Source organism: Lytechinus variegatus, chromosome 2, assembly GCF_018143015.1.
Source record: "Lytechinus variegatus isolate NC3 chromosome 2, Lvar_3.0, whole genome shotgun sequence".
Lineage (NCBI taxonomy): Eukaryota > Metazoa > Echinodermata > Echinoidea > Temnopleuroida > Toxopneustidae > Lytechinus > Lytechinus variegatus.
The window spans coordinates 34,707,037-34,720,076 of record NC_054741.1 but is presented as its reverse complement, the minus strand read 5'-3'; the positions used below and the strand labels follow the sequence as shown (position 1 = coordinate 34,720,076).

General features: G+C 38.2%; 1 protein-coding gene across 1 annotated transcript; it reads right to left on the bottom strand.

The window, feature by feature from the left end:
• Positions 1-2,619: 2,619 nt before the first annotated feature.
• Positions 2,620-10,786, bottom strand: LOC121409441. The gene is made up of 2 exons (XM_041601374.1): positions 10,104-10,786; positions 2,620-4,119 (listed from the first exon to the last, which is right to left on the bottom strand). Exons 1-2 carry the CDS (start codon positions 10,492-10,494, stop codon positions 3,050-3,052), a joined length of 1,461 nt encoding a protein of 486 aa, XP_041457308.1. The 5' UTR covers positions 10,495-10,786; the 3' UTR covers positions 2,620-3,049.
• Between the last annotated feature and the right edge of the window lie 2,254 nt (positions 10,787-13,040).

The following is a 13,040-nucleotide window of genomic DNA, read 5'->3' as shown; positions in this document are numbered from 1 at the left end:
GGCGGGGGGGGGGGCAGGGGCACAATTTATTTTGAAAAAAAGGCATTTTCCATTTTTTTTTTTTTTTTTAAACGGAAGCTGCCCTTGTTCAAAATGAATGTGCCCTTTTTCAAAATGAAATACCCTCAGAAATTTTAGGCCTAAAAAAAACACAACACATTTTTGGGCTCGCGCTTTGCGCACGCATCAATTATTATTCAGTAAGGCATTCAACCTGTTCATGGTAACAAAAATGCTTAAAATTTCCGGTAGAAATATCACAAAAAATAAAAAAAAACAATAAAAGGGCTTCGCTCAACTTTATAATAAAACACACAACTACTTCACACAGATGTTAATCTCATGGTGAAAATATCCGTTTGCACCAAAATACCCATTTTGACCTATAAGCATAGGCGGGGGTGGGGGGGGGGCACTTGCCCCCCAAATAAAATTTTTTTGGGGGGGGCAAAACGAGATTTTGCCCCCCCCCAACGTGCCCCCTAAAAGTAGAAAAATTATAAATCATTTAACATGTTTAAGGACAAAAGTAAACAATGAAGGCACTTTTCTGCCTAAAAATTGTCATTTCCATTGTCAAAAATGAAAAAATTTCGCCTCTGACGGGGCAATTACATATCATAGTAAGCCTCGCGTCTTTTGACGAACATGTCCCTCTGTGAAACATACCTCTGATAAGCCCCTTTTCCATCATATTACAGTGTGATAACGTTTAACCTTTTAATGAATACATTTCAGACTAAAACCGAATGGCAAATTGAAAGTGGTTTACCAATGCATGCTGGCTTTGTCGGCTAACAAACGCGCGGTCGCCCAGAAACGCTCAGACTGGACCCGATATCACTAACGCGCCTGAACGCCATATATAGTTACTCGAGCAAAATATGGAATCTATGACTAGCTGTCAAGCCCAGAAACCATATCATCTCGAGGTCGTCATATACTCTAGGACATACTCTCAATCATCCAATATCTCGCCTATCAATTTTACTTCTTCCGAAGAAGCAAAATTGATAGTCGAGAAATTGGAAGATAAATATTGAGAGTAGGTCCTAGAGTTACATTTCTTGAAAATGTGTGTAGTTCTGAAAATGACTGTAAAACAGAAAGGGTTAAAGAGTTAGAGAGGCTTGAGTAGTTGGATTATTGGATAAATGAGAAGATGCTAGATTGAGTTGGCGAATGGAGTGCAGAGCAGGAGTACTCATCTATCAACTACTCAAGTCTCTTCAACTCTTCAACCTTTTCTGGTTTACTGTCTTTTTCAGGACTACGCTCATTTAAACAAAAAATTACTCGACTGTCAACTGTCCACTCCCCTATCAATTTCACTTCTTCCTCTCTCGACTTTTTCGAATACTCCACATGGTGTACCGTCAACCACATCCGCTATTGGAATGTAATTGTTTTCTTCTAAATAATGTTACATAATGTACATTATGAACTGTGGTAGTTTGTTAATCAGTTCATGATTATTTACAAGTGAATATTTCCTGGATTTTGATATTCATTATTTCCTACTTATGTGGTTGGAACTTAGGTTATATAAATCAAAAGTCCAGTAGGCAGTTCTTTAAACGTATTTACAACATACATAAGTTGAGATGCAACAACAAGTAATCACTAATGCGTCATCTTAGCTTTCTCCATGCAAGTGGTCACGTGTAATAACAAAGTATAGTCTACGCTTGCAGACCTCTATCAGTTATCACCACATTATGGTCACATTTTCCCCAGAAAATATGTAAAGAAAAAAGAAGATTTTGAAGGAGTCATCCAAAAGTGCTTCCCAGCCATACAAAACATGCAAAAGGAAACATATAAATCGAGTAATGTTTTAAACTTTAATGATTTTCAGAAAAATTTTAAATTGTTAGACAATTAAGCTTGTCAAATTTCTTTCCCCTCTACTTACAAAATATGAAACGTATTGCCAATGCATGGATAATCAGGGACTATCTCCAATGCTGATGTCAGAAATGATTTGCATAGAATGGAGATTTAAGTGCTTATCGAGGTCTGCCACCTCAGAACAGTATGACATTTTGAATTTGAAAAGACATTCATTAGAATTTCTTTTGTTTCTGTTGTTACGCTTATTCTGCTTAATACACTCCTTGTTCTGACAGGAATTACTTGAAACTTATGATGATTGTGCCCTCTCGCGTCGTCCGTGTATGTAAATGTGCATAAATGTATCTGAAAAGGATATTGCATGAAAATGTAATTTCTGTTATTTTGAGTCAGTATAAGCGTAATACGTAATTTAATTGATCAGACATGAAAACCACATTCCGAAGCGATCGTTTTGCGCGTAGGTTTCATAGGTTCTCATAAATTATTGGTATAGTCTTTCGTAGTGAATTCTATGTTTAATTCTCAAGAAAATTATTTTTTGAATGCTCTTGAAAACGCAACTTTTATACTCCATTTTTTACACAAAGTCCTTACCGTGGGGCGCCACACCCTCTCCCGCTCGATCGCTTCGGTATCTCACGCTGTCAAAAATATTGTGCCCCCTTCGGGATTTTGCCCCCCAAAAAACTGAAAGTGTTCCGGCGCGCCTGCCTTTAAGTACCCCTTCTAGTCCCCCCCCCCCAAAAAAAAACGTTCCACCGCCCCTGATTTAGGGGTCATTTTCTCGAATGGTCGGGTAGGCTATACGCGATTTCCCGAGCCGACGCGATAACCCGATGGTATGGCACAAGCCATAGAAAACACACTCTTTACTTACCATAAATTATTGTGTATAATTGTGTAAATGGGACAATATGACAAGTGAGGGTATATCTACCCTGTAATTATGTATAAATTTTGGATGTGCAGAATGTACAGAACTACTGCATGAGCCCGACCTACAGGACACGATCTCGTTCAATCAGAATCCCTAGTCGCCAATATACACAGTTTTAAACGAAGAATTCACAGTGCTAAAAGTTACTTAATATTTAGCTTTCCTCGGGAGGGTGGGTGATAACTTGTAATACAACTTTTTTAATGGAGTACCTGTTTCCGACACTCGTTTCAACTCGTGTGAAATAAAACGATTTTAAAGATGTTGCTCTGTAGTATTACAGGAGATCGGATAGTTCCACTTGGTGAATTCCTGGTCCCCTTTGTCCAGTTTCAAGCCCAAGTAGAAACCAATGGCGGTAAAAAGAAGGGTGGGGGTAATCTCTCTGGGGTTTTCCGCGTTGATCTCGTGCAGGTACTTGTTGATGGCCCGCCAGTAAGTTTTGTATGTATACCTCTGATTCTTTGCGATTTCGTACTTCAGTCGCTTCCAAACGTGCTCCAGGTTCAGCCCACCTATTGCAATGCATGGGACCACGAAGAACATGACCTTCTGCGCGCTGACGAGAATGTTGAGAGATCTTATGAGATCGGGAGTGCGATGGGGGTCATGAACATCCATGTTGCTGTAGATGAGATAGTTCCAGGTGAGGTGAGCGGTCAGTCCCCAAGTGGCGACGACCATGGTGAATGCCATCCAACACCGGATCAAACGACGTAGAATGTGGTAATGCTCGTAGAAGCTCAGTATCCGTCTGCGTACCCCGTCTATATTCTTCGCGGAGGCCTGGTCGCGCGCGTATTTGGAAATCTGACGCACCTCGCATTGAAACGAAACGCGCTCGATGTGGATGAGATAGCAAAAACAGCCGTAAAAGATGTACCCGATAAGAGCGCTCCAGTGAGAGACTTCTCTGTAGACTTTCAAGTGACTGCGACAGTTAGATCTGATCCGGTAATCGTTGGCCAACCTGAGCGTAGCATTCGTAATCGGCCATGCGAGGAAGCAGACGAGACGAAACCAGGACAGACCTTTGGCGCCAAAACGTGAGCCAGTCAAAATCTTTACGCGCTTCGACAAGAATCCACGAAAGAGCGGATAACCTTGCCTGTAACGCGTTCCCATGATCATGTAGCAAATGCGGGAGAAGAGGCATGCGAATGGAATGACCATTACCTGAAAGAGGTAAGTGGAGTAAGACACGAGGTGTAGGATATCGCTTTTCTTTCCCCAGAAGTTTCTGAAGTAAGTCTGGAAATCATAGGTCAACAGAGCGCACGTCAGAAGAAGATATAGGACTGCGATGACGTCAGAGATCAGACAACCTGAAATACAAATTGAGAGGATTTAATAATTGGATAATATTTGTGAATGCCTCACCGTAAAAGCGGCAATGATAAATGAGATTTGACAGGGCCTATTTTGCACAAATTATAATCTTAGGACGCAAATTGATAGGCTTTCGAGCACCATTCTGGAGTGTTTGTTGTTTGTCATTTCCAACAGGCAATATATGCCCGTGTATAAAGTATGAAGATTGATAAAATCCCAACAGAAGATGACCAACACCAATCAACCCAAAAAGTGCCCCCCCTTTTTTTAAGTGGAAAGTGAAGACCTTTTTTTTTGCCTTGTCAAACTGTTTCGTGGACGAAATGATGTCCTTCATTTTGTATAAAAAAAACCCCTTTTAATCAACCTGTTAATTTCATAACCAATCATAATTATTGTGTTAGCGAAATAAAAAGAAGTCTACTTTTTTCTTATATGTATTGTCCTCAAAGTACGATATTACCCAAAGCAGAGCCATTTTGATTATTTTAGTGTCTCTTCTGATTAATGGGTCTGACCAAGAGTTTCATGTAGCGCCATCTCCCGTCTCAATGATCAATTAGTAGGTATCACAGGCCTAATTCATTTCCCATAGACTCGTGTGTTAAAGTGGCAAAAACTTCATAAAAGGAGGAGGAAATAAGGAGGAAATTCGAGGGTTGAATGTTTACTACCAGTGGACAGGATATCTGACATTCCATATCTGACCAGAAAAGGTTACCTCGACCGGCTCATTAAAAAAAGGCATTTACGAAGACTACACCTGCATGACAGGATAAAAATCATCACTTCTGAGAGTAAAATTGTCCTAATTCTTCCGCCAGTAAAAAAAATTGTTCCAAAGTAGTGAATTGGAAAGAGAAAGTTCAGTAGTTACCCTCCCTAGAATCAGTATTAGCTTGTCAATCATATTCATTCATTTTTGTCATTCAGCAATATCAAATTAAAAAAAACTGAGCTATGGGTTGGCTCGAATGAATATCTTCGGCCTGTCAGTTTACGGTAGTTACAGTTAGGCCCGTGTGACCAGTATTCTGCTTTCTGCTGGTTTCACGGGCCTAAAACATTTCCCATAGACTAGTGTGTTAAAATGGCACTTTTAAAAATAATGTTTACTACCAGTGGACAGGATATATATCTGGCAATCCATATCTGACCAGAAAAGGGTCCCTCGACCGGCTTATTTTCAAAATAAATCGGCATTTATAAAGACATCTCCCATGCATCTCTTGAGGGATCCAATTCATCATAATATAAAACAGTAAAATAGCCCTTATCCTTCCGCCATGCAGTCAAAATATAGTTCCAAAGTTGGTGATATTTCTTCCCAATTAGGGAAAAGGAAGTTAAAGGAGAATGAAACCATTGGAACAAGATAGCTTGTGTGAAAACAGAAAAATCAAAGAAACAGATTAACAAAAGTTTGAGAAAAATCGGACAAATAATGAGATAGTTATGAGCATTTGAATATTGCGATCACTATTGCTATGGAGATAGCAAATTGGCAATGCGACAACGATGTGTGATGTCACTGATGAACAACTCTCCCCATTTCTTTAGTATATATTTCACTTGAATTGCCTCTTTTATCACATCTATCCATAGATCATGTGTTCTTTCTACATGAGGGCATGTAATACATATTTTTTAAGAATACATAATGGATAAAGAGTTTGTATCATCGTAAGAAAAAGCAAAAAGAGACATTTTGAGGGTATTTTATAGTCCACCAAAGGGAAAGTTGTTCATCAGTGACATCACACATCCTTGTCGCTTTGCCAATGGAAGGATCTCCATAGCATTAGTGATTGCAATATTCAAATGCTCATAACTTTCTCATTTGTCCGATTTTTCTCAAACTTTCTTTATTCTTTGATTTTTCTTTTTCTACACAAGCCTTGTTCCAAAGGTTTCATTCCCCTTTAAGTTATTACCAAAATATAATCAGTGTTAGATGGACAATCATATTCATACATTTTGTCAATCAGCCATATTTAGAAAAAATTGAGAATGGGTTGGCTCGAATGAATATCTGTTCATGCCTTCCCGTTGTTAATAGGCCCATGTGACCAGCTCATGATACCTCCATCATGCCCCTATGTGCCTGTACATGTAATCTCATATCAGGGGCGTCGATCCATTTTTCAGATTGGGGGGCAAAATCATGAATCAATTTTCCAAAAGCGCTCGATCACACAAAACAAACTCACACACACACACATATGCCTATATATATGTGTACATATATATATATGTATACACACACACACACACATATATATACATATCTCACCAGCAGATTAATGCGAGCGCGAAGCGCGAGCTGAAAATTTTGATATTTCGATCTGAAAAAAAATTGAGTTTAATGGACGTTTTTAATCATATATATATCCAACAAAAGATTATTGCAAGTCGAAGTGGGAGTTCTTTTGAGGTTTAGAACTGAAAACGGGACCTATTTAATCATGGAGAGTATAGGTTTTTGTTACAGAAATGATGCGAGCGCGAAGCGCGAGCTGAAATTTTTTGATATTTCAATCTGAAAAGTGGACATTTTGAGCACGATTTTAGACGAAGAACGAGTTGTGTACCTCAATCTTGCTCGCTGATTTCTGTGTAAAACATTACAATCTTATTTTATTTTTAGCACATGCGGAATTATTGGGGGGCAAAACGATATGTTTGCCCCCCAATATTTTCATTGGTGGGGCGATCGCCCCCCATGCCCCCCCCCCCCATAATCGACGCCTCTGTCTCATATTTCAGTGCAAAGTTTCTATTCTCATTTATCCTGAAAGTTTGGATGAAAGTAAATCCATTGAGAAGTGAGTACGTAAAGAAGGACAAACACATTCATGAACGATTGGTTTATAATTACCATTAAGAAGCAATTAATTTTTTTTATCGTCACATGATGATGGTAATTGATGATTATACACCGTGACGTATTTCAAGATCAGTTGGGCAAAATGATATAAAATAATTTTATGTGGTATTCATGGTTTCAGAATTTCTCGAATGGGTTGTGTATATTGCCGAGGCCATTGGCCGAGGTTAAAATATAGTCCACGGTCATGAATGCACAGGTTAAAGTATGCTCTATCAATAATTCGTAAGTGCAAAAAGAAAATAAAACTATAAACTTACACAGAAATTTGCAAATAAAGTATAAAATTTGGTTCTTGCATCTATAGTACAATACAAAATTATGATTATCCGCGCGGGAAATGATTTCATCTGTCATTGGAACTTTTAACGCAGGAATTTCAATATATATAGGCATTCTTTTTTGCCAATGAACAAACAAGGAAATGGCAAACGCTTTTTTATAGGCAGATCCAGGTGAGTTATGTGTACCTCTAAGTTGATTTTTAAAAACTACTTAAAATTCCCCTTTTCATGACAGTTTTATTATAAATTTCGGCCCGCAATTTGCGCTCGCATTGTTAAAAAATATTTGTACCCATGCATCTTATTCATAATTTTAAAAAGTTCTTAATGTGTCAGGTTTTCAGGTTTTGATGTATCAACAAATTTTGCGCTCTCATAAGGTTTATTAGATATATAGATAAGATAATAACATATCCATGAATTCCAAATAATTACATTTTCCCTCTTTTCAGAATGGAATATTTACGAGTTCATCTCGAGTTTAGGAAGAGGAATAGGAAGATACATTAGTCATTATTTTTATATTATGACAAAATGTTCTTACAATGTCCCGATCCTAGGTCAAAATTAATATTTAATAAAATTAAGCTAGCGCTCACCTACATAGTGCTTGAAATAATGCTTAAATTTACCCTTCTTCAGATCGGAATATCACCTTTTTTCAGCTCGCATTATTGATTCTCATAATAAAAGAAATTATATTTAGAATGCCCAGATTCTAGGTCTAAATCTAAAGCACGCACACACGTTTATTGAGATACAAAGCTTGTTCTTTATTCAAAACCACTGGCGTAAATCCGTGTTGATGGGTGGGGGATGACTGAAATATTTTGGCATTTTTTTTGCAATCATGTTTTTAGATATGCAAGGAATTGTCATTGATATATCCACACTGGCGTTCCATGGGTCACGGCATTGTGGGGGCACCAGCAATTTTTTTGAATCATTGAGTGAGCGCGCGAAGCGCGAGCTGATTTTTTTTATTCACACCTAAAAAGGGACATTATAATCAAATTTATGTAATCATGATAGGTACCTGTCTTGCTAAACAGTGCGAGCGCGAAGCGCGAGCTGAAATTTTCGTATATTTTTACCACAAACAGCGAGATTTTAAGGAATATATTTTAGGAATCCATTAAGAGTATGCATATCTCACCATAGTCATCTAATGCGAGTGCCAAGCGCTTGCTGATTTTATAAGAATTACATCTGAACACATGAAACACTCTTTGTAGTAATTGCAATCATGATTATCATACGCATCTCACCAATCAAATATTGCGAGCGCGAAGCGCGAGCTGAAAATTTAGATAATTCAGACCTGAAGTGGGGCATTCTCAGGTTTCTTTGTAGGAATTAACTAGGACCATATAGGTATTTCATTAACCAAATGATGCGAGCGCGAAGCGCGAGGTGAAAATTTTTCATATTCAGATCAGAAGAAGGGACATTACTGATTTTAGGAATTCACGAAGAGCAGACATATCTCACCAATCCACTAGTGCGAACGTAATCACGGACAGGAAATGTTTATATACAGAGACCTTAACATGGGGCAATCACTTTCTGAGTCATGTAAAATAAGCATATGTCAATATATGATAACTCAAGTGCTAGAAAATATATTTGGTTTATATTGACTTGAAAACGTGATGTTTTAGTACAACAGGATTATATATCATGTTAAACAGACAATGCGAGCACCAGGAACAATGAAGACGTAGGCCCTGGGCAAATTATGTTTCATAAAGTTATGATAAAAATGTTTCTTATGTAATGTAACATGAATAATTATAATATAACATTATAATGAATTATATTTTCTTCTTTCCCACTACGTTTCTCTTCCTTTCTCCCTCATTTCTCCTTTTCCCCGTTTGGGGGGACATGTGCCCCCCATGCCCCCCCCCCCCGGTAGTTACGCCACTGTATGTCCATATGGCAAATACCCCTCCGATATTGTTATCTTTTTTTACCCCATGATGGTTTAATTAGAGATTACGTTCAAAATGTTTTGACATTCCATCCTAACCCCTCCCCCCCGAAACCCCAACATTGATGAATTGGAAGAAACGGGGGTTTCTTTTCAGTGTTATAATAAGGACAAAAATATTTCGTTTGCAAATGGTGAACTGGCTCTTTATTTGCATTTTATGATCCAATGGTATTGTTTTATTTGTTAAGCGGTATTTTAGGAAGAATTTTCACCAAGAGAACAATTATCTCTTGTGATTTTTTTTCATTTCTTCCGTAAAAAGTGGGGGGATGTTTGTACAGGCCATCCCCCCTCCTCGAAAAGTGTGGGGGTGATATATCCCCCCATCCCCCCGGGATTTACGCCAGTGTTCAAAACGCGCTTGAATTATCCACTTTCGCGCTCCCATTATTAATGTAGGAAAATACCGGCTTAACCATGCTTTTCATGATTTACAAAACATGAATAATAATAATAAACACAGCATTTATTATGCGCCATCTATCTAGTGAACTATTCCGAGGCGCAGAGGGATTGGGAATTACAGATAAAAATACATGAATAAGTGTCCCAATTTTAGGCCTAAATCTCATTTATCCCGCTCGCTCGCATCAATTTTTATATACCTATCGTGTTCATGATTACAAAAAGTGGCTAGAACGTCCAATTCTTAGGTCGGGGTGACAAAATTTTTCAGCTCGCGCTTCGCGCTCGCATTAATTAGTTAGTTACATTAATTATTTGTTCAATCCTCTACATTCAACACAAGTTTGAAGTTGTTTTTATCGTCTTGTTTTCACTCATAACGTAACGATTTGAAATGATACGTACGTTTTCTCTTGTTGACCATGTTGGTTTTATTTTGGTTCTCGTCGAAAAGAACGCCGTCTGATGATTTTTCCAAATGGATTCCGTCGTCGTCATCATGGCCATCACCCGGGATCATGGTGACGACCGTATGCTGGCAATGGACGTTCAGGTTGGCCTTCGAATGCGACATCGGTGAGGGGCTCCACAGCCCGAGCAGCCCGAGGGTGAGTTGAAGAACGGCTGGTAAAGATTGGTACGACTCATTCACGCGTTCTTTCCCGTTCCGTTGTTGACGATGGCATGGGCTGGACGATGGGGATGACGAAATACTCGACAAGCTCGAGCTGTCCGATAAATAGGTGTCCCGCAAGGGGGTATGCTCGTCTAAGTGGTGGACCACTATTCCATGCATGGTGAAATTGATGTCGGAAAGTTTAGATTTGAACTAGAGAATGGTGTCAACGCGATTTTTTCCTGTATACTCTTTCGAGTATTCCTCAATTCTGGGTTTGAATAATCAGCGCTTTGTGCAGGACTTAAAACCAAGAGTAGGATAACTTTTAGGGTGTCGCTTACTAACACAATTTATCGTTGACTCGTTCTATAATATATATACATATATGCAAAATCTCACGACAAAGTTATCTTGACTAAGATTGTCTTGGAACGACACAGAGCTCGGCAGATCGTGTTAATAACGAAAATGAAAACTTGTCTCCAATGACAAGAAATTTACCTTGTTTCTATTTCCCTCTCTCTCTCTCCCTCCCTTCCTGTCTCTCCCTCTCTCCTTGAACCCCTCTCTCTCTCACTTTCTTTCTTCCTCTCTACTTCTTAGGAAGGGCTTGAGAGAAAAGATCATTAATGATCGCACACAATGTAGCAAATCAATTATTCATCAGTTGGCCTTAATATTGCGCAAGTGACCACATTTTCTTTTACTTTCGATCTCGTGTCATTAACGAAAGTGAGCTTTGTCACAATTGACCTTAACAGGTTGCTAATTTGAGAATTGAATAGAATGATCTAATATTTCAGAAATCCCAAACTAAGTTTATGCAACTTTCACGATACAATTTGTGTTGTACAACGCCTACTTAGCTTGTTGTACGCGAGCAAATGGGAGGCTGAATGTCACACATTCGTACCGTTGCACACAAGACGTACCATCCAAAATGTACCATTGCACGGCTTTAGGAGGTGACGTCACAATGCGATTTCATTGAATAAGGTGACAAATAAAAAAATGCGCGTACAGCTTGCTGGCTAAATGCGCAATGCTGTCCAAGATCATGTGCGCTTGTGGGCCCGGCTTGTGGGATTCTGCTTTTCGCTTTCAATATTTTTGTTCCCTTTTCATAGATTACTGGAGGGAAAAGCTCTTTGTTTTTTCATATTTTCGCTAGATTCCGAGGCGTTGTACAACACAAATAGCGAATATTCTTATTCGTGCAATGGTGCGAGATTTCGCATTCGGTGAAAGAAAGAAACGCTCTATTCAACTCGGCTAACGCCTCGTTGAATAGAGCATCTTTCTTTCACCTCATGCGAAATCTCGCACCATCGCACTCATGCCTATTCGCTATTTGTATAGTATTCTTTTATTACATTAATAATAAATTAAAATATTCATCAATATAGACAATTCATGATGGTATGAGCTGCCTGTCGATTCCTAATAAAATGCCCATTACATTTTAGTGCAAACTGTACGGAATCTAGATTATCCTTTACTCCAGAAGAAGAAGAAGAAAAGAAGAAGAAGAAAATGAGGAAAAATAAAAAAAAGAGAAGGAAGATATTTTTTCAGCCATTTTTGTTTTGTTTATTTATACATGTAAAGGTTTAAGCTGTATCTAATGGGAGACACGAATTTAGAGCAAATATACAGTTATAGCTGCATAATTTTGAAACATACTGAATAATGCCAGATTGTTCGCCATTATTTTGACACCTGAATTATTTGAACCTTTGAAAAAATGACAGTTTTACAATTTTTAAATTCTATACTATAAATAGTTTTTAATTTATACATTCTATTCATTATTCAATATTGCTTACTATATTTTGAATCAAATTGCCAAACTGAAGTCAGAAGCAATGCGAAACAGAAACACTGGCAAGTTATCGTAAACATTAACAGTGAGCAGATTAATTCAATTGACAAGTCATATTTCATAATAAATAATGTACTTTATTAAATCAGTTGGTTAGGGTATAAACAGCTAATTGCGGTTTTTTGTTTCATCCAACAACTATGTACTACTAATTAACTTTGACTGCAACCATGCAGCATGATCCTGCTTTCGACATGGAATGCATTTTAATTGGGCTATTAGATCGTTTTCTTTCTTTTTTTTCGACAGCTATATTTTGAAAACTTTGTTAGAATGGTCATGATTGCCAACATTCTCTTAAGGTTGTTTTTTTGCAAATAATACACAACGATGTATAGTTTTTGTACAGTTTAGCACGCAACTGAAGCAAGAGCAGTAGGTTCATATTCATATACGTGTGTATTCATGATAATCTTCCATTGCCTATCACTGGCCCTTCCACCATGGTGGTAAAAAGAATGGAGTGACAGCAATGTGCAAATAGCTTCCAATTTCAAAAGAAGTACAAAAGAAATACACAGGTTACTTGACTGCTCTCATGATCCATACAATTTCAAAAGTTATAACAATTCCCCCAATAACCCCAACATGGCCAAAGCAAATAGCTTCCAATTTCTAAAGAAGTACAAAAGAAATATACCGGTGGCAATGTAGCATTTGGTGGCGACCTGTGATGCAATCAGTTTCATGGAAAAACTGAAAAATGATTTGTTGCGAAAAAAAAGATAACTGGGATATTTCTATTATTTTTTTTAGCACAAACATAGATATTGAACAGTGACCCGGGGGGGGGGGCACTCAGTATATAATGTATAGTGGGTATGTCCGCGGAGGGGACCCA